At 35.7% G+C, this 22,318-nt stretch overlaps 1 protein-coding gene across 1 annotated transcript in view; it reads right to left on the bottom strand.

The window, feature by feature from the left end:
* Positions 1 to 75: 75 nt before the first annotated feature.
* The window catches only part of LOC136039809 (uncharacterized), a 93,576-nt gene continuing 71,333 nt past the window's right edge, over positions 76 to 22,318 (bottom strand). The window contains exon 4 of the mRNA XM_065723710.1: positions 76 to 313. Coding sequence (XP_065579782.1) covers positions 285 to 313 — 29 coding nt within the window. The 3' untranslated portion in view covers positions 76 to 284. The remainder of the gene's footprint in view (positions 314 to 22,318) is intronic.

Raw genomic sequence — 22,318 nt, 5'->3', positions numbered from 1 at the left:
ACAGTATTTGTTATCACCAGGGTTGATTAAGAAACCATTTTAAAAAAACAGAAAATAGGAATTTATTTTGTTTATTCATTTTCTAACCTGTCACTGCATAAAAGCTAAAAAACAGAATACAACATAATACAATAAAGAAAGGAGAATAAACAAGTAGAGAAATACAGAATAATACAGAACAAAAAGAAAGAAACTCTTAAAAGAGCACTTCAACACTACTGCCAATCGGACCCATCCGATCGGTCCGGACCAGGAGAGACGACCAATCGTGCGACAGACTTGCTTTAGAATTTTTTATATGTTTTCGAACGGCCTGAAATAGTTATGCAGCGTTATAATGATAATATTAGAATTACGGACCTAAAATCACACCTTTTGACCTGTCAGGCCACCTAAGAAAATACGCTACTTCTTCCTTTTCTTTAGGCACGTACATCCATAATAATCATCATGGATCAATGTTCCTATTAGAATTAATTCTAATGGCTAGTTCCAGTTTTGATGAATTTACATTTTTGAATCCGTTTGACAAGGGAAATCTGTTATATTGATTATCCCCCCAGCTCTCAATATTTAGCTTTTCCAAGAAATACTGCCTTTATAAACTCTTGTATAAGGATTTCAAATAGCGCTGAAGGGAGTGGAATCCTTTTTTACCTCACGAGACTTAGCCCCTTTTATTAAAATTTTAAACATGATAGATAGATAGTCCTTATAGAAGATAACATTATTCCTTATGATATTCAGAAATTTGTTTTATTACACGAAATAAAATTCCATAAACAGGTTTTTTTTTCAGGCTACTACCAAAATCTCAAGGTTTTATGTTTTGTCTAATCTTTTCTTTTTTGTTTTTGCCTTAATCCAGTACTTTGATTACAGTTTGGGTTTTACAGTGGTGGAGTCAAAATCCTTGTGTATTGGTTCAGAACCCACTCTGTCTCTCCAGGGATTAATCGAAAAACAGTGCCTACAAATACACTTTTTCTGTATTTTAAACATTTCGATAAAACTCCAAAAATGGTCGTGTTATGTTTTTAAGTTACGTGAAATTATTAGAAATTAAAAAGTGTCTCGAGATTTTGAGGGAGCACAAAAATTCAAAAATTAAATTTTCATTTCATATTTTTTGTTACTTTAATGAAATTTCTAAGGCAGTAATGATTCAACTAACTGAAAGATCAAATTTAAAAGTCATTTTCTGCTAAGACTTGGCGAGCAGAGGTGAAAACCTGGACTGTATATTGAGTGCAAAGCCCCTATCTGGCTGTAGAAAAAGTGCCATGCTAGGAGCTCAATAAATACAAGTAAAAAGTCAGTAAAGAATGTTCCATTGGACAATACAATCCCTACCATCGATACTGATTTCTGTTTTATGGCCCTTCAGACAGAAAGTACAATAGGGATTGGGTGCCAGCCATGCTGTGCTTTCCCATCCCCTTCCTATGTCCTTCCCCAGATTTTTTAACGTACCCATTTAAAGCTCGGTCGACTCTGGCTGAGCTCACAGATTCATATCACTGTCACCTGTTCCAAACCAAAAAGTCAGCGCCATCAGGACTCAAAACTTGTTTCATCACGGACAATGGGTTTAATGTCTAACGAGCTGAACAGACCAGAATAGGGCGGCTCCAACAGAAATAACCATTCCAAAACATATATAAGGAATTTACACAGGAACTAAATTCCAGCAATGATGTTGAGCTACCCATGATGTTAAGGTACCCATTTAAAGCTGGGTCGACTCTGGCTGAGCTCACACATTCATATCACTGTCACCTGTTCCAAACCAAAAAGTCAGCGCCATCAGGACTCAAAACTTGTTTCATCACGGACTATGGGTTTAATGTCTAAGGAGCTGAACAGACCAGAATAGGGCGGCTCTAACATAAATTAAATAAAAAAAAAACAAGTTTTCTAAACTGCAAGTAAGGAGCGACAGTAAAACTTAAAACGAACAGAAATTACTTCGTATATGAAAGGGGCTGTTCCCTCCTCAACGTCCTGCTCTTTACGCTAAAGTTTTTTACTGTTTTAAAAAGAAGAATTGAGAGAAAGAGTCAAACTTTAGCGTAAAGAGGAGGACGTTGAGGAGGGAGCAGCCCCTTTCATATACGAAGTAATTTCTGTTCGTTTTAAGTTTTACTGTCGCTCCTTACTTGCAGTTTAAAAAACTTGTTTTTTTTATTTAATTTCTGAACGTTTTTGAATCAATGCATGTTTGGTTTTGGCTCTCCGCACATAAATTATTAAAATGAAATTTGTATATTAATTCTTTTTTGGCTAAATGGCTTTCTCTTAATTTTGATCAGACGATTTTGAGATATAAGGGGTGGAGAAGGAGGCCTAGTTGCCCTCCAATTTTTCGGTTACTTAAAAAGGCAACTAGAACTTTTAATTTTTAACGACCGTTTTTATTAGTAAAAAATATACGTAACTTAAGAATTAACTTACGTAACAAACTTTCCTAATCTTATATTTTTATTATGTATACGAGGGGGTTTGTACCCTCGTTAATACCTCGCTCTTTACACTAAATCGTATGTTTTGTCCCAATTCTTCGAGAATGACCCCTGAATCAGAAAGGCCGTAGAATAAATATTTGAAATTACTAAAAATACTTTAGCATAAAGAGCGAGGTATTTGTCTCCTCCTGAATGCCTCGCTCTTTATGATAAAGTATTTTTGGAACCCCTCATATGCGTAATAATCTCCGTTCGCTTTAAGTTTCAATGCTACTCCTTCCTTTCATTTGTAAAAACGTTTTCATGTTTATTTTTCATTGTTTTCTTATAGTAATGCTAGAAAATCTTGCGCCCTTTTTCTTTGAATTTTTCTTCCCCCATGACAGATTCCTCCAAGGAAAGATCCTCCAATATAGCCCCCTCGCCTCAGCCCCACCCCCAAACAAAATAAAATCCCCCTGAAAACGTCTGTACACTTCCCAATAACCATTACTATATGTAAACACTGGTCAAAGTTTGTAACATTCAGCCCCTCCCCCATGGATTGTGGGGGAGTAAGTCATCCCCAAAGACATAGTTATTATGGTTTTTGACTATGCAAAACAAAATGGCTATCTCAAAATTTTGATCCGTTGACTTTGGGAAAAAATGAGCGTGGGAGGGGGCCTAGATGCCCTCCAATTTTTTTGGTCACTTAAAAAGGGGACTAGAACTTTTCATTTCCGTTAGAATGAGCCCTCTTGGGACATTCTAGGACCACTTGGTCGATACGATGACCCCTGGGAAAAAGAAAAAAAAAAAAAAAAAAAAAATAAAATAAACACGCACCCGTGATTTGTCTTCTGGCAAAAAATACAAAATTCCACATTTTTGTAGATAGGAGATTGAAACTTCTACAGTAGGGTTCTCTGATACGCTGAATCTGATAGTGTCATTTTCGTTAAGATTCTACGACTTTTAGGGGGTGTTTCCCCCTATTTTCTTAAATGATGCAAATTTTCTCAGGCTCGTAACTTTTGATGGGTAAGACTAAACTTGATGAAACTTATATATTTAAAATCAGCATTGAAATGTGATTCTTTTGATGTAGCTATTGATATCAAAACTCATTTTTTTAGAATTTTGGTTTCTACTGAGCCGGGTCGCTCCTTACTACAGTTCGTTACCACGAACTGTTTGATAACCATTCCACAACATATATAAGGAATATACCCGGGAACTAAATTCCAGCAATGATGTTGAGCGATGTCTAAAACTGGGCGTTGAAACAACTGAATAGTTAAAAAAGAAACTTCAAACGCCATTCAAATATGGTAAAATAAAGATATACTATATTACTGGCAAAGCCTGAGCAATAAAAACATTTGGCCAAAACAACAGGGATTGTCATAAATTAAAGATGTCAAAGAGTTCGTGGTAACAAACTGTAGTAAGGAGCGACCCGGGTCAATAGTGAACGAAACTCTAAAAAACAGGATTTTGATGCTAAAATATACATCAAAAGAATCAGATTTTTATGCTGATTTTGAATATACAAGTTTCATCAAATTTAGTCTTTGTCATCAAAAATTACAAGCCTGAGAAAATTTGCCTTATTTTGGAAAATAGGGGGAAACACCCCTTAAAAGTCATAGAATCTTAACGAAAATCACACCATCGCATTTGGTGTATCAGAGAATCCTTTAGCAAATATTTCAAGCTTGTATCTACAAAAATGTGGAATTTCGTATTTTTTGCCAGAAGACAAATCACGGGTGCGTGTTTATTTTTTATTTTATTTTTTTTTCCCAGGGGTCATCATATCGACCAAGTTGTCCTAAAATGTCGCTAAAATGTTCGTTATTCTAACGAAAATGAAAAGTTCTAGTGCCCTTTTTAAGTGACCAAAAAATTGGAGGGCCCCTAGGCCCCCTCCCACGCTCATTTTTTCTCCAAAGTCAACGGATCAAAATTTTGAAACAGGCATTTTGTTCCGCATAGTCAAAAACCATAATAACTATATCTTTGGGAATGACTTACTCCCCCACAGTCATTGGTTGGGGCTATGTGGAAGGATCTTTCGTTGGAGAAATATGTCATGGGGGAACAGAAATTCAATGAAAAGGGCGCAGGATTTTCTAGGAGTACTATTAAAAAACAATGAAAAAATAAACATGGAAAAGTTTATTCAATTGAAAGTAAGGAGTAACATTGAAACTCAAAACGAACAGAGATTATTACGCATATGAGGGCTTCTAATAATACTTTAGCATAAAGGAGCGAGGTAATTAGGAGGAGATAAATACCTCGCTCTTTATGCTATAGTATTTTAAGTAATTTCAACTATTTATTCTACGGCCTTTCTGATTCAGGGGACATTCTTAAAGAATTGCGATAAAACTTACGATTTAGTTTAAAGAGTGAGGTATTATTGAGGGTACAAACCCCCTCATATACATAATAAAAATTTAAGAATATAAAAGTTTGTTACGTAAGTTAATTCTTAAGTTACATATATTTTTTACTAATAAAAACATTCGTTAAAAATTAAAATTTATAGTTGCCTTTTTATGTAACCGAAAAATTGCAGGGCAACTAGGCCTCCTTCCCCACCCCTTATTTCTCAAAATCGTCTGATCAAAACTAAGAGAAAGCCATTTAGCCCAAAAAGGAATTAATATGCAAATTTCATTTTAATAATTTATGTGTGGAGAGCCAAAATCAAACATGCATTAATTCAAAAACGTTCAGAAATTGCATAAAAAAACTAGTTTTTTAACTGAAAGAACGGAGTGACATTAAAACTTAAAACGAACAGAAATTACTCCGTATATGAAATGGGTTGCCCCCTCCGCAATCCCTCGCTCACAATTCTGCTGTGCTTAAAAAGCACAATTCTGTTTTTTAAAACAATTCAAAGCTTTAGCGTAAAGAGCGAGGGATTGCAGAGGGGACAACCCATTTCATATACGGAGTAATCCAACAGTTCGTGGTAACGAACTGTAGTAAGGAGCGACCCGGCTCAATAGTAAACGAAACTCTAAAAAACGGAACTTTTATGCTGACTTTAAATATATAAGTTTCATCAAATTTAGTCTTTGTCATCAAAAGTTACGAGCCTGAGATAATTTGCCTTATTTTGGAAAATAGGGATACCTCCTAAAAGTCATAGGATCTTAACGAAAATAACACCATCACATTCAGCGTATCAGAGAACCCTATAGAAAAAATTTCAATTTTTCAATCCCTCGCTCTTTACGCTAAAGTTTGACTTTTTTAAACAATTAAAAACTTTAGCGTAAAGAGCGAGGGATTGCGGAGGGGACAACCCATTTCATATATGGAATAATTTCTGTTCGTTTTAAATTTTAATGTCGCTCCTTACTTTCAGTTAAAAAAAAAAACTAGTTTTTTTTTATTTAATTGCTATAGAAGGCGAAAGCTTTTTGTAGTAATTCATGTAAGCTGTAAAATGGAGATTCCTTCATTACCATGGGAATGTTATGCTTATGTAAGCAATGCTTCCCAAAAGCTTATGCTTGAGTTTTGTAGTTGTATTTTCTTCATTCTGTGTTTAATCCGTATATTTTAATTGAAACTGTTAATTTATCACTTCCGAGTTTTGTTTATATATAAATTATATTATCGATTTTTTCCTCTTGTATTACCCTTTTCTCCACTAGGTCTCCAACTAGTTGTACACATGCTTCTTACGAGAAACTGAACTAAGGGGCTTTTCTTCTTCAGGCTTTACAATTCTTTAGGCTGAACTGTGCTCTCAAGTTTCGTATTTGAAACAGACATTATGCTAATTATTGTTATAGAACAGTCGGCAGAAATGACCAGCCAATTGGGAAAATCCCTCACCCCCCAAATTTTTTTTACTAGTAACATCCTCGGGGGAAGGTAATAAGGACACAGGCTGCTGTCTTTTACAATACTTGACAGATTTATTTTATTCTGTCATTCTTAGAAATTTCAACTTTACATCTAAACGTGGTCTAGGTTAGTGCTTCCTTCAGAGCGGGCACAGTTACTTTCAATAATGATTGCCAAAAATTATAGATGGTGCTATAGAAGACAAAGTTTTTTTTAAGTAGTTCTTGCAAACGGTAACATCGGCGAATCCCCACTTAGAAATCGAATGTTATCCAGCTTCCCAAAAGCTGATGTAAATAATTTCCACAAGCTGGTGCTCTGGAAGTTCTTCTTAGCAATAAAGCTTCTTCATTATAAATTTTACTACATAGCTTTTGGCACAGGCATCAAATTCCCAAAGAAAAATAGAGGAACAGAAACAGAGGGTACGGGAAATCCCTCCTACCGATAGAATGTTCCCAGGGCATACGATTGCCTTTTGAACTATTCCAGCCTAAGTCTTTTCAAGGGGAAGGTAATAAGTTCAGGCGATGAAGGTAATGGGGAAGGTAATTAAGATATATGCTGCTGTCTTTTGAAGATTTGACAGATTTATTTTATAATTCTGTGAAATTTCCACTTTTCTTCCAACAGTGTGGCATTTCAGGTACTTCCAGTAGGGGTTGTAAAATTTACAGATGGTGCTTCAGAAGACTTAATAGCTTTATGTAATTTATTCAAAAGGTAAAATTGGCAATTGTATCCTTAGAAATGGAATATTACGCAAATTCCCATAAGCTTTTTTATATAATTCTTAAAACGTCGGAAATCTTTCTTCCCAATAAAGCTTCTTCATAACAAAATTTACTATATAACTTAAGGAACAAGAATTAAATTCCCTAAGAAAAATAGATAAGCTGAAGCAGAGTATACAGCGAACCGCTCCTACTGATAGACAGCTCCCCAGGGCATATTACTACCTTTTGAAGGTTTCTCACAACTACTCCAGCCTATACCAGTTGAAAGGAAGATAATGAGTACAGAGGAGTAGCTTACGTCAATTCAGCTGTAGCCTAGACCGCACTGAATATTTTATATTCTTTTGATATAATGTATATATTTTTCCAACACCAGTGACATATTTTGGTTTTTACATTACAGTCGTCTTACTTTTCTCTTGAGCGGTTAAATTTTTATTTTTCAGTTTTTAAACTTAAAAGCTTGTTTTTCAGAGGGAATGAGGAATCATAGTTGTAGATAACCTTTACGTGGTGTAAAAAGATAGTGTCAAAAGATAGATAGTGCATATACATATGTACTATCTTATAAGTGAGCAAAAATTCTGCATATATTTATGTATGTTCTCTAAAACAGTTCCATATTTTCTCGGGAAAATTGGCATCTTGGGATACTTTCCCATAAAAAACGATCTAGATGAGTCAGATGTCAGACAAAATTCATTAAGATCCTTAATTTTGGTTTTGCAAATGACGTCATAGTATTTCTTATGACATCATATATGGCAACATGTAAGCATTTTCTTGTATGATGTCATGCATAGAATAAATAAGATTGTTGAGTTTCCAATGCAACGGTTATTTATATAATATAATTTTCTGTTGGATAGCCCAAAAAATAAATGTTTGCAGTTGCAGTTACTATAAATGCTGATTCTTGCAACCAACACCTGAACTATCAAACGGAATAAGATGTAAAATTCGACAGCTCCGACCATCAATTGCAACAACAACAATACGGATAGCTAAAGCCATTGCTAAATTGTCTGTAGTAATCAAAATCCAAAAACGTGTCAAAAATGAGAATGAAGAGTAAAGACACTGGCAGTTAGAAGATGTGTGAAAACGAAAATAAGAGCGTGTCAAAAATGAAAATGAAGAGCAAAGACAAACACAGTTAGAAGCCAAATGACACCAAGCAAGTGATCAAGTCAAAAATAAAATGGAGAGCAAAGACATACACGATTAGATGAAAAGTGGCGGCGTGTCAAAAATGAAAATGAACAGCAAAGACAAACGCAGTTAGAATATATGCGACACCTAGCATGTGAGCAAGTCAAAATTGAAAATGAAGATCAAATGCACACGCGGTTAAAGGAAAAGAGTTCAAGGTTAGAAGCCATTGCTAAATTGTCTGTAGTAATCAAAATCCAAAAACGTGTCAAAAATGAAAATGAAGAGTAAAGAAACGGGCAGTTAGAAGATGTGTGAAAACGAAAATAAGAGCGTGTCAAAAATGAAAATGAAGAGCAAAGACAAACACAGTTAGAAGACAAATGACACCAAGCAAGTGATCGAGTCAAAATTGAAAATGGAGAGCAAAGACATACACGATTAGAAGAAACGTGGCGGCGTGTCGAAAATGAAAATGAACAGCAAAGACAAACGCAGTTAGAAAAAATGCGACACCAAGTATGTGAGCATGTCAAAATTGAAAATGTAGATCAAATATACACGCGGTTAGAAGAAAAGAGGCAGCGTGTCGAAAATGAAAAGCAAAGACACACGTGGTTAGAAGACCTGCGACATCGAGCATATGAGCAAGTAAAAATGAAACGGAAGAGCAAAGACGCACGCGGTTGGAGGACATATGACACCAAACATGTGAGTGAGTCAATGAAGATCAACCTGGACAGCGAGAATCAAGACGCGTCAAAATTCAAAATGATAGCGATAATGATCGGTTTTGGGATTTTGACATGGATAAGCTCATTAATGCCTACCATGCCATTGTAAAAAAAAAAAAAGTTTGACGATACGTATTTCATAATGACGAAAGATAAGCCGAGGTACAACAAACTAAACAAATTGAAAGTGATAGCGATGATGATCGGGTTCTGGATTTTGACATAGATAAGGTTATCAATGCGCATGTCTTAACCGCGTTTGTCTTTGCTCTTCATTTTCATTTTTGACACGCCGCCACTGTTCTTTTAACCGCGTTCGTATATGATCTTCATTTTAATTTTTTACTCGCTCACATGCTTGGTGCCGCATGTCTTCTAACCGCATGTGTCTTTGCTCTTCATTTTCATTTTTAACACACCGCCGCTTTTCTTCTTACCGTGTGTGTATTTGCTCTTCATTTCCATTTTTGAATCGCTCACTTGCTCTGTGTCGCATGTCTTCTAACCGCGTGTGACTTTGCTCTTCATTTCATTTTTGACACGCTCTAGTTGTTGTTTTTGCATATCTTCTAACCGCCCGTATCTTTGCTCTTCATTTTCACGTATATATATATATATATATATATATATATATATATATATATATATATATATATATATATATATATATATATATATATATATATATATATATATAGGTTCTGTATGAATGTAGGTATGAGGGCAAGGACTGAGTCTCCCTCCCTCCCCCAATATTTTGTTTATATTTAATACGATATACCTATTTTTAGACTCCCTCCACCTAATGGAAATTTACCCAGGAAACATTCCTGGTATAGTATAAAAAGTTTTCTTTTGAAATGAAATTTTGAGCTCCAATACCTTTTAATAGAAACAAAAGAGATTGAACCAGTAGCAAGGTTCCGCTCTCCGACATTTTAAGCTGTGAGGCAATAAAATTCTACTAATAAGAGCCCTGAAAACAATTAAGTGAAAATCCTGAGACAGCCAGTCAAGTTAAAACTACCCGAAACGCTTGGTTTTCTGTTTATCATTCTGTGAAGATCATCTTCAACCATATGGACCTTCGCTGTATTTTACCGTAGTTTGTTTGGATTGCCTAGTGTTTTATCATCACAATGAAATTTGTTTACTAAAGAGCAGTTTTATTTTTTCTACTTTTTACTTTGTTGCATAGTGTCGTTATTTTCTTTCATGTCTGTTTGTTGTAGTCTACATTTTTTCTCTTTTTTTTCGTTGACGAGGGATTCCGGACAGGAAGCTGAATATATTGTATTTTGTATTGAATATTTTCAGTATTCGGTGCATTGAATTCGGTGTATTTGGTTTAATTCGGTGTATTGAATATTTACACTCTTCTAATTAGAATTTAAATCCGCTGCTACATATTTCCATTCATTCTAACTATAAATGACAGGTACTAAAGTTTAAAACCACAGAGCGTAAGTCTTTGAGCTGCAGAATACGTGAAACTTCAGAATGTTTCAGAACATATTAGATCTAAGGTAAATGTTCCGTCTCTTTCGCATGTTGTACATGGTGGGTGGGGTTTCCCCTTTCACCCAACAAGGAAACATCCAGGGGGCATGAAGCCTCACCCCAAAATTTGTGTGTACCCTCATACAGCTTTTTTTTTTACTATTTTTTAAATAAACTTGTCAATTTGGTCAATTATTGGCGCTCTTGTCACATTGCCCTGTCCCCCAGATTTTGCTCTAAATTCACCTTTACCTCCTGATCCACTAAAAAGTTGGATAGATAACCCATGAACCAAAATAGTATCCCTTCAGGGTAAGAACGAACCCAAAATCAATGACTTTCACACATAAACTAGCATATCTTGTCGCCAAAGACTATTTGTATTGTATGCTCAAAAGATGCACAAGTCAGAATTTTTTTCTCTTCAAGATTCAATCGGATAAACCTAATGGCAACATTAAAACACAGTCTTCTAGTTCCTTAATTAGCCATTAATGAATTAGATACTTTAAATAGACACCTTGTTATCTCAAAACATTTTGGAAAATGTTATGCAGAAAGAAATCACCACCAAAATCCATACCTTTACATTGTTTCTCCTAATTTACTCTGATTTATTATGATTGTTTTTGATTAGATGACGCTGCACAATACCTACAGATAAATCCCATGAAGAAATATTCAACTATATGCCTTGGCTTCTCCGGGCGTGTCTTGTTCCAGTGGGTGATCAAATTGACAAAGCTTAAAAAGTTGGCATAGTTTTGATCCCGGGTTCAAATAAATATTTTTTGCATACTTCAGTATAACGTAAGATAGCTAATTACCATATATTACCTATAGCTGAGTTATTTTGTGGTTTATTGCAGTATTATGCGGTTTAATGTGACTTAAACTTCATCAATATAGAGGTGAAGAGAAAATATGATGACAACCAAATTAAAAAGCCTAATACGCTCTGTAAACTTAGTTTTCTGATGGCTTGAGTACCATGTCGCAACATAGGTCTGGAGGTAAAACCCTGAACCCAGCTATAGGTGGGATGTGTAGAAGGCAGGGCTTGACGGGATGTGAAAAGAAAACGTTGCATATACCTCTGGACAAACTGTTAGGTTTGGTAGATTATTGTGTTTATTATGCAATCTTGAAATCTTTCATTATTTATGAAAAGAAAAGTAAAGATGAAGAAACAAAACTAACAAAATCAATTGTAAATTTGAGTAGGGGTCTTCGACCATCTTTACCCTCCTAGTAAAGATGCGACAAAGTTATGCAGCTAGATTAAATAAACCATAGCTTTTGATAGGAAATTAAAATGTCAAATTGGTACTTAAAGATAAATAAATCACATTTTACACGATTCCACATAAAAATTGATGGGTTTAAAATCAGAATCAACATGAATCAAGGCCAATGTCGTTGTTTTCATGGTTACAATGCCCCACCATAGCTGTAAATCAATGTACACTCATGAATTCAAGAGCTAAGTGCTATTTGATCCCTTAGCTGAAGGGTGGCAGCAGTTTTTGTGTTCTATTTGCAATTATGAGTTCAACATTATTGGATGACTTCAAACGTCTATTCAACTTATCATACCAACTAAGCTCTTTGACCACGTCTAAGTTCAAGTAAGGCAGAAAAAAGTAGGTCACTAAAATATTTCAAAGAATGGAAAAATTATGCCCAGCTGAAAGATTAGCTATAAGAACCAAATGATAAGGATAACCAAGCCTTAAAAAAAAATGTATTAAAACAAATTAACGACGCAGTGATGACAATAATTTTTCAGAAATAGTGAACTTACTATTTATTAAAAAATTGCAAAACATAATCGCAAAGTTGAAATTTGTCAAAATTATTGGGTGTGAGTATTAAAGGTATGACGGATTGATATGTAAGTTATGACGGGTTTTTAAATATTTAAATAAATAACAAATGATTAGGTGATTTGTGTTTAATATGTTGCGGGGAATTATTTTTTTTGGTATATTTATGCTGATGCTGTAGGCTTGTATGTACTAATTTTGTCAGTGCTAACGTATGTAACATTGCCAGTGCTAGTTTTTATTTTCGTAGTGTATGCAACACTATAACATTGTCAGTGCTAAAGTGCACATGCCACCAGGCATGTGCACTGGTTTGTCATATTTATTTATGTAATTGTTGCAAAAAAAAATTATCCATATATCTATCTATCTTTTGTGTTTATTGCAAAGCAGCAACTTTATTTGGCTGCAAAAGATTGCGCAACCATGCAGCCTCTGTCAAACATATATCCAAAGCAATTAACCACTTAGCAGCCCAGAAGACACAATTAGAATATTTCAAATTTTGGCAATAATTCTTGGAGAAATTCGATATTGCTTGCAGATCTTTGTCTTTCAGCTCTCCTTGTTCAATATAATTTTTAACGATATTTAACTATAGACAAGCAGGAGGTTTTCATAATTTACATGCCTTCTAGACCAGTTATTCAGACTCTAAAGATCGAAAAAAAAGTTGTCAAATGTTGTCAGACAATGCTTAGGCCCCAACTGTTAATCACAATCAGCTAAACGCAACAACGATATTATTGTCATCTATTTTGATTGATGAAACTACCGATATGATGACATGTAAACAGCTGACACTTTGTCATGTTGTCATGTTTTCAAGAAATCGTTGACAGTCTTGATGGCGGTGCTGCTTCGATTTTTCAAAACTTGATCAGGCAGAATGAGATTTTAAAGCTTCCTTTGGAGAATTGGATAAAATTCTGTCCAGATACAGCAATTGTTTCAGTCGCTTCAAACATTAGAAATAAATAACCTTTGTTTAATAGAACTCGAGAATGTTTTAAGAGGGTTATAAAATCATTTTGCACACTATGGAAAAAGGCACAAGTTCTTTAAAGGAAGTTAAAAATTTTGTTGAATGTAGAATGCAGACAATTTTTGTCCTAGGACAGGCTCGCTGACTTTCTGTCAAACAGTGCATTGTCAGAGTACTTGAACAATGGCGCCTTAAAAGCGTTGTTTACAGTGCATTCTTTAAAGATCCCTCTTCAACAAATTGGTCATCCTTGACAGCCTCAACTACGGATGCACAAGTATGAGGTTTGAATTCTTGATTTTTGCTTTGGTAAAATTACATCTTATAACGTGCTTTTTCAGAGTTAATGGTTTCTGTTCCATCGACTAAAGAAGTAAGTCACAATTATTATTCAAGATAGTTCTGTCAATTTCACGAGCACACATTATGGGATGATTGACGATATTTTAGTGCCAGGACTGTTTTGTCCACCAGGACATGGGTTTACTACTGAGTCTAGTATACTGGATCTCAAATCTTGCAATTCTGATGTATCTAATAGAGGATTTCGGACATTTATAAATGAGATCGCAACTTTAACATGGAAACAATACGACAGATTCAACACAGATTTGATTTCACTGATCAGACATAAGAGAGAGTAAGGACCTTAAAATCAGACAATGATCAAAACATACAGACAAGAAGCATTACTTCCATTCTAGCTGATGCTATTCCTACGGACTGATCTCCTTTTGATATTGATTCTGAACGGAGAAATGATTTTTCTTCCACATAGAGTGATTGTTGGTGGGGTTTTCTCTCTCGAGTACTGGAAGTGCGCTAGGCGTCAGAGCCACCCATTTGTCAACTTGGATTTCCCAACCTGTGTTCAGTGGTAAAACTGTTTTTTTTTCTTGCGTTCTCAGACATTTTTGCTGAGCGTTATCTGCCAAAATTTGTGATCAGACCTACTACTTACAACTCACTGCATTAAAAAGCCACCTAGTGCCAACACGGTTGCGTGCTCAGAAGTTAGGTTTACAAGCTACCTTAGTTGCAGTTTTGAAACTTGATTACTCTCTTCAAGAAAAAATGCAAATAAAATAATGATTATTTATCTTACTTAAAGATAGTCTATATTCCAGTACTAAACGTTAACAAGTCACTCTCTGGAATGACTTGCTAACTTTCCTGGGACTATCAGGTGTTGGATTAATCTCACATACTTGTGAGTATATAAGGGTCTAATGCTTTGCCGATTTTAAAATAGACTGTGTTCAATTGTTTCTACTTTTCATACTATAGTAAGATCTGCAACCACACAATATTGAAGATCGGTACAGCTGGGCGGTGTCAACAATTGTTCATTGGAAACCACTATTTTTTTTTCTTTTTTTGCAGGATTCTTTGTAGGATTTTTAGAAAATTGGAACCAATTAATCAATGCGATATGTGAAGAGGGAACCGCTTGTAACCAGTTTCATCAAAGTGCAAAGATACACGTATATCGGACATGTCCAACGAACGAGTAGCCAAAGGCTTCCAAATGTGTCATTAACCTACCTGCCACCCGTCAAAGGAGAAGGCTTAACAATGAGACGGGATGCAACAATTAGGCAGAACTTCCAACCTTTAATGCCTACATCAAACTAGAGTGAGAGGCCATCGTGGCTGCAGCAAACCTTAGGCATATCTCTTGGCTCTTCCTTGATACCTTGGGTGCCGCATGTGGCACCCAAGGATCCATTTTTTCCAGAAACATTTGGTCGTGGATGAGTGTATATTAGTTATCTGTTTTTATCCCTTTGGTAATCTTGCCCCCCCCCCCAACAAAAAAAAACAACAGACCCTTCTACTCTACTGAGGCTATTTAAGCAACCAAGGGGTTAAAATGGGAAATATTAAGGAGAAAATTGCATATTGGCAGAGAAGGTTAAAGTGCCAGTGTTATCCTGTTTGACGTTCTGGAGAGCTACCTTTACACTGATATGGACAACAATCGAAGTACATACTAACTGGAAACGAATCATTCTACTGGATATCTTTTAAAAAGGCGACATGGAAACAATAAGACAGATTCAACACAGATTTGATTTCACTGATCAGACATAAGAGAGAGTAAGGACCTTAAAATCAGACAATGATCAAAACATACAGACAAGAAGCATTACTTCCATTCTAGCTGATGCTATTCCTACGGACTGATCTCCTTTTGATATTGATTCTGAACGGAGAAATGATTTTTCTTCCAGATAGAGTGATTGTTGGTGGGGTTTTCTCTCTCGAGTACTGGAACCTCTTTTTAAAAGGTGACCAGGGTCATCAGAGTGCAAATATAAATGTAATTCAGGCATGTCAAACAATAGAGCAGCCAAAGGCTTCTGAACAGGGGCAGATCTAGAGCAAAATCTTGGAGAGAAGGGGGTAATGTGACAACAGTGCCAATAATTGACCAAATTGACAAATTTATTCTTAAAAAAGAGTTTAAAAACGAAAAAAACAGGGAAAGAGGGTGCCAGTAAAAATTACTGAGAGAGGGGCACGGCCAACCAACTTTTCTGGATCCCTAAGTGCTTCTGGATGCAATATCCACCAGGGATACCTTCAGTGGTATCAACTAGGCACCCATCAAAGGGGAAGGCTTCAGAGCACAATAGGATGCAACTATCAGGCAGACCTGCGTAGTTTTGATGCCAACATACAGCCAGAGTGGGAGGACGCCGTAGTTGCAGAAAACCTTAGGATGGTTTGAGGCTCTCCCTTGATGCCTTGGGTGCCCAGACACAATGGATGCCTCATCTCACGGGCATATATAGTACTGGGCCCCGGCACGCGGCTGGCTTCTATATATGGATTCTTATTGTCTCCTAGCCGCAGACAATTTGAGACAATTTGCTGTCTTTTCATATTGCGGTCTTTTCAAAGATATAGGATTTCAAAACAAGCCTAATTTCTAACAACGATATCTACTAAACTTCAAACTTTTGGTTTTCATTTTTAAGATTTTTGAATTGTTGTAATCAAATATATAATTTTTTTTCAATTACCATCCGCCGAGCCCCGGCACTTGGCACTCGGAAGGCTTCTATAAATAGATTCTCACCGTCGCTTGTCTTCTAACCACAGTTAATTTTCTGTCTTTTCATATTGGATTTTTTTTTCAAATATATTTGATTATTAAAGAAAGTCCGATTTCTAATAGCGATTTCTACTAAGCTTCGACCTTTTGTTTTTCTTTTTTAAGGTTTTGAACTGTTGTAATCCCTTGTTAAAATATATACAAATATTTTTGTAATTAACAATTTTTTGCTCTTCACACAATTTAATGCCTCTTCTAAAAAAAAAAAAATCAAACTAATTTAAACTTTTCAGGTATTTTCTAGTTTGAACTAAAACATTAAATAAGCTTAATCACGTAGCGATCGGATTCTATCTCAGGCAACAGTATAGCGGTGCTCAAAACTCATCCGAAAAAAAAATTGGGATAGCTATTTTGTTAAAAATAGTTCAAAGGTGAGATAAGAAAAACTCCAGTGTCGATACAACCCCCCAGGGCCTGGGGCAGGAGGTAAAAGTTATGCCCTGGGGGATATATGGTTCTTATGGAAGGGATGCTCGTATAAATTTAAATGAGGGCTCATCTGAAGGGAAACTGAAAGTTCTAGTTTACTTTTTAAGAGTCAAAAGAGATCAGAGGGGAACTAGCCCCCCCCCACCCTTTTTCCCTAAACCCAGTCGATACAAATTTTGAGACGGCAATTTTTAAATAGTTTAAAGGTCAGAAAACCAAGACTCTGGTGTCGACACAACCCACCAGGACTCAGAGGCGGGTGTTGTAAGTTATGTCCATGGGGTATACATGGTTTTCATGAAAGGGGTGCTCGTATAAACTTCAGAGAGAGCTCATTTGATTGGGAACTGAAAGTTTTATTTCACCTTTAAGAGCCAAAAGGGATCTGGGGCAGCTAGTCCCTCCGCATCATTTTTCCACCAATCCATCCAATACAATTTTGAGATAGCCATTTTGCTAAAAATAGTTCAAAGGTCCCGGTCCCAGGGCCAGGGGGCTGGTGGTGTAATTTATGCTCTGCGGGCCTATATGGTTCTTACGAAAAGGATGCTCATATAAACTTCAGAGACAGCTCATTTGATTGAAAATTAGAAGTTCTAGTTCACTTTTTAAGAGTCAAAAGATATCCGAGGGCAACTAGTCCCTCCCCGTCCTTTTCCCACAAACCCAGCCGATACAATTATGAGATAGCCATTTTGTTATAAATAGTTCAAAGGTTCCGGCCCCAGGGTGTGGGAGCTGGCGTTGTCATTTATTCTCTGAGGGTATATATGGTTCTTATGGAAGGGACTCTTGCATCAACTTTAGAGAGGGCTCATTTGATTGGAAACTGAAAGTTCTAGTTCACTTTTTAAGAGTCAAATGAGATCCAAGCGGCAAAAAGCCCTTTTCGCCCAAAGCTATTCAATACAAATTTTGAGATAATCTTTTGTCGAAATAGTTCAAATATCAGATAACAAAAACTCCGGGGTCGTCACAACGGGGTCGTCAAGTGTTTTAAGTTATGCGCTGGAGGCGTATAAGGTTTTTATGTAAGGGGTGGTCGTATAAACTTCAAAGGTGGCTGATCTGATTGAAATTGAAAGTTCTAGTTACCTTCTTATGAGTCAAAAGTTAGCGGAGGGTATCTAGCCCCCCTGACACGAACACCCTCTTTTCTTAAAATGCATAAAATAAACATTTCGAGATAGCCAGTTTGTTTGCAATAGTCAAACGATAAGATAAAAAAAAAACTTCGTCGTAAGTACACCCTCCCCTCCAGGGCCAGAGGAAGGGTTATGACTTATGCTGTGGGGCATATGAGATTTTTATGGGAAAGGTGGTCGCATAAACTTTGGAGGGGACTCAAATGATTAGAAATCGAAGGTTTTAAATCACTATTTAAGAGTCAAAAATGATCCGATGGCATTTAGCCCCGTCCCTCAAAACTTCCTTTTCCCCAAATGGATTCAATCGAATTTTTATGTAGCTATTTTGTTCAGATTAGACCAAAGATAATATGACGAAAACTCCAGGGATAAAAATGCCCCCCAGAATCCAGGGCAAGTGTTGCAAAATGTGCCCTAGGGATTTATAAGGTTTTTATAGAGTGAAAGTGACCCCCTTAAGGCCCTTTTCCCCCACATCCATCCAAAAAAAAATTCGAGATAGCGACTTTTTTAAAATAATTTAAACATCAAATAACAGAATTATGGGGACACATCCCTCCAGAGCCTGGCGAAACTGTTGTAAGCTATGCCCCAAGGGCATATAAGGTTTAATGGAAGGAGTGGTCGTACAAACTTCATAGATAGCTCGTTTGATTGGAAATTGTCGGTTCTAGTTGACTTTTCAAGAGTCATCAAAAATGATCAGAGGGTATCTACCCCCAACTCCTTTTTCCTCATTTACATCCGATCAAAATTTTGAGATTTTGTCCAAAATAGTCAAAAATTCAAATTACTATAAATTAGGGACTGAAAAATCCTCCATAGCAGTCGGGAAAAGAATTATAACCTATGTAATTTGTAAATTCTTAAGAATTGAAAGTGATAATAAATTAACGACCCCACTCCCTTGTGCCTTTTTACTCCAAATGCATATTGAATTATACTAAATAATGCATCTTATAATAATAAATAGTCCAAAATTTGAATTACTATAGTTTAGGGGTAGAGAAATCTTCCCTAGTACCTGAGCAATGATTGTAACTTATGTAATTTGCCCTTTATTAGAATATAAGGCTCTGGGGAATTTGTGGAATCTGGGGAATAAGGCTCTGGGGAATTTGTGGAATATAAGGAATTGGGGAGTGGTCGCATTTACTTTGGATGGAGCTCATTCGATCGAAAATTGAAACTTCTAGCTCTTTTTAGAGTCATAATTAATCAATGGCCAACTAGCACACGCCCCACTTACCCACAAGGCATCTGGTCAAAATTTGGAAATAGATATGGCCAAAAAGGCCAAATAGCTATGCTTGCTGGGTTTACTTCAGCCCCGAGGAAATGGCTCTGAGATGTGTAGCTTAATTATTTTTACTTTGATACTTTGTTTAAGTTGATACTTGGACCTAGTAATTTACGTGGTAACTTTGATTTGAGGTGAAGTGGCTAAAAGTTGTACAAGTTACTTGTTGTTACTTTGATACTTTGTTTACTTTGATACCTTATTAAATTTGATCCTTTCTTTACTATTATACTTTGATACTTTGATATTGTTACTTTGATACTAGTTTGATACTTTGATGAAAGTCTGATGTTAAAAAATCTTATTTTGAAATGAGGATTTTTTTAAGAGCTGAAACTTTTTGCAATAAAAAACGAATAGAAATTAAAAAAAAACATTCCGAAAGTTTTTTTCGCTCCCATTCTTTCCAAAAGAATTGGAACCCCCACCAAGTATATTTTTTGCACTCTAAAATGCTTTCAATTAGACACTAGCCAAACTTTATTCCAACGAGTGGGGATTGAAGGCAGGGGACGTCAATTTCCGAAAGTGCATGTGCGAAGCATAATGTATTACTTAACAAAGATACTAAAAATTTGAAGTTCCATTCGGATGATCCCTCTCCCGATATTTTACGACTTATGGTTCAGTACCCCCCCCTTGTGTTAAATATTTCCGAAAGTGCAAGTGTGCGAAGCATAATGTATTACTTAACAAAGGCACTCAAAATTTGAAATTCCATTCGGATGATCCCTCTCCCGATATTTTACGACTTATGGTTCAGTACCCCCCCCCTTGTGTTAAACATTGCATAGCATACCCTCAAAGCTAGAAACATATTTCTATAGCCATTATTCTCAGGATACCACACAAAATTGTCTATACTTCCTATACTTTCATTTGAAAAATCCTTGCACTTTCAAAATTTTACGATATAACATTTTCAGTCAATGTTGAATTTGCGGTGTTAATCGAGAGCACATCTCAATTAAAAGTCTTTACCTTTCTCTTTTAAGGATTGTCTAAAATTAACTAAAATAACTTCTTCGTTCTAATAACATTAGTACCTGAAACTTAAAATGATATCTTTACAATTTAACACTAAGTTTCTTTTGTATCCATAGTGTTTTCTTTTTGTGCCCCTTGTTGTTGATTATTTTTATTTTTGTACAGTATGTTCTTTGGAAGAGGGGGAGAAAGCGTAAGACAATATGTTTTTATGCCTCTTTAGGTAATGTTTTATTTCAACTTCAGACTCTACTCCCATTTTTTTTATTCTATGGAGATTTACCCCCCCCCCCCAGCAGATCTTTAAATGTCGCCACTGACGTATTGAGCCTACTTCTTAGTCTTTTAAAATAAAATCGCAAGAAGAGCTACATTTTGAAGAGCTGTTAGGAAATTTAAAAGTTTATTTTCGGGAAGACAATTATAAGATTCGTTTCCTTAAAAAAAAATAATCAAAACTTCAAGTGCTTCAACACATATATAGATCACCTATCACTCATCTTAATTTTCTTAAAATACATTCAAAAGTTTAATTATTCAAACGTTCTACAGTAACAGAAGAGACATTTCTCAATTGTGTCTAGAAAAGCTGCAATATTTTTAGCTTACCTCTTTCCTTAAGAGATTCATTCCATAACCTTGGTAACGTTTGATATAAAAAGTTTCCCCTTCTTCTGTAAAATCCAAGTGACGAATCAGATGATTCATTAGATCCATATGAAATGTAATTCTCTTCAAATTCATCATGAAAAGTTTTTTGTTGGTTTTGTTGTTTAATGTCTCCCGATTGTAAATCCCAATATGGACTTTCTAAAACTTTCCCAACTGAAACATTTTTCCTAAGGTATTGGTAATTTTGGGTGTCGTTTTTCCCACTAATATCTGAATAATCACAAAATATTTTCTCTGAGCTGCAGCTATATTTAGAAAGACGTCTATTATCATTTACTATTTCTAATTTCACGTTGCGTAAATCTAGGGAACGCCGCTTTTTCTGCTGATGTTCTAATGCTAAATGGTATGGCGGAGGTCCTTGAATGGCGTCAAGCGAGCTGGGGCCATGTTTATCCGCTGTTGGCTCTGCAAACGTAACTTGAGGCTTTCTTGCACTGTTCCATGCACTAAGCTTATGTTTATATCCTTGACTAGTCCCATTTATGTATTCGAACTTAGCTCTGTGTGTTTCATTTGGGAGTGGTAAAGGAACACTTGGCTCAAATCTTTCAGCATTGGAAACCTTCCGATCACAAGACCATCCGCGAATCAGCTTTCTAGTATTAGATGTTGACTGAATTTCACTATTATCAGACTTCGAGAAAAACTTTTGCATATCACTTCCTTTAGTAATCACTCTTCCCCGGCGCAAACTTGTTGCTCTTCTCTTAAATCCACCATCACTATCATCACTTTCATCATAGCGGCTTCTATTTCTAGTCTTTTCAGATTTTGAACTTTCCTTTTGATTTGCTTGTTTCATACTGAAAACCGAGTTCACAAATATCAGACTTCTCATATTTGTAACTTCTCAAGAAACGATGTGAATCAATTTGGTTTCGAGGCAGATCAAAGGTTACATTATGAGGTCGAGGATGATCTCGTATCCGGGACTTATTAATTGTAATTTTTAAATTATTGAGAACTATTTTTCGGTACAAGTCAATTAACTTAAATAACTCGCAGCATGTGGACAATCTGTATGTGTATTTTTTTGTCAAATATCAAGCACACTAAGTCCATGGGTAAAAGTTTATCAGCTGCCTTTCGGACTTAAACTAAAGATCTTTCAAGTAAATTATAATAATATAATATATGAAAATCGTACCCATAGTGAATCTGCACTCTTTTCAAGCTCAAATAATCAAAGTTGCAAATTAATGCTTATTAATAAAATGTTATATCGCTACTTGTGAACCCCCTCTAAGTAGCATCGGTATGAAGTCAGCAAAATTAGTTTATTGCAGCGCTAATACTGTTTTAGATGTAATAAAACCATAGTAAAACAGAAGTACTACTTGTGAAAATCTTGCGACTAAAAACTTTTCGCTTTTATGCTGGATACAAATGTCACAAAGG

The sequence above is a fragment of the Artemia franciscana genome, chromosome 20, assembly GCF_032884065.1.
Source record: "Artemia franciscana chromosome 20, ASM3288406v1, whole genome shotgun sequence".
Taxonomy (NCBI): domain Eukaryota; kingdom Metazoa; phylum Arthropoda; class Branchiopoda; order Anostraca; family Artemiidae; genus Artemia; species Artemia franciscana.
This window is presented reverse-complemented; position numbering and strand designations above follow the sequence as displayed.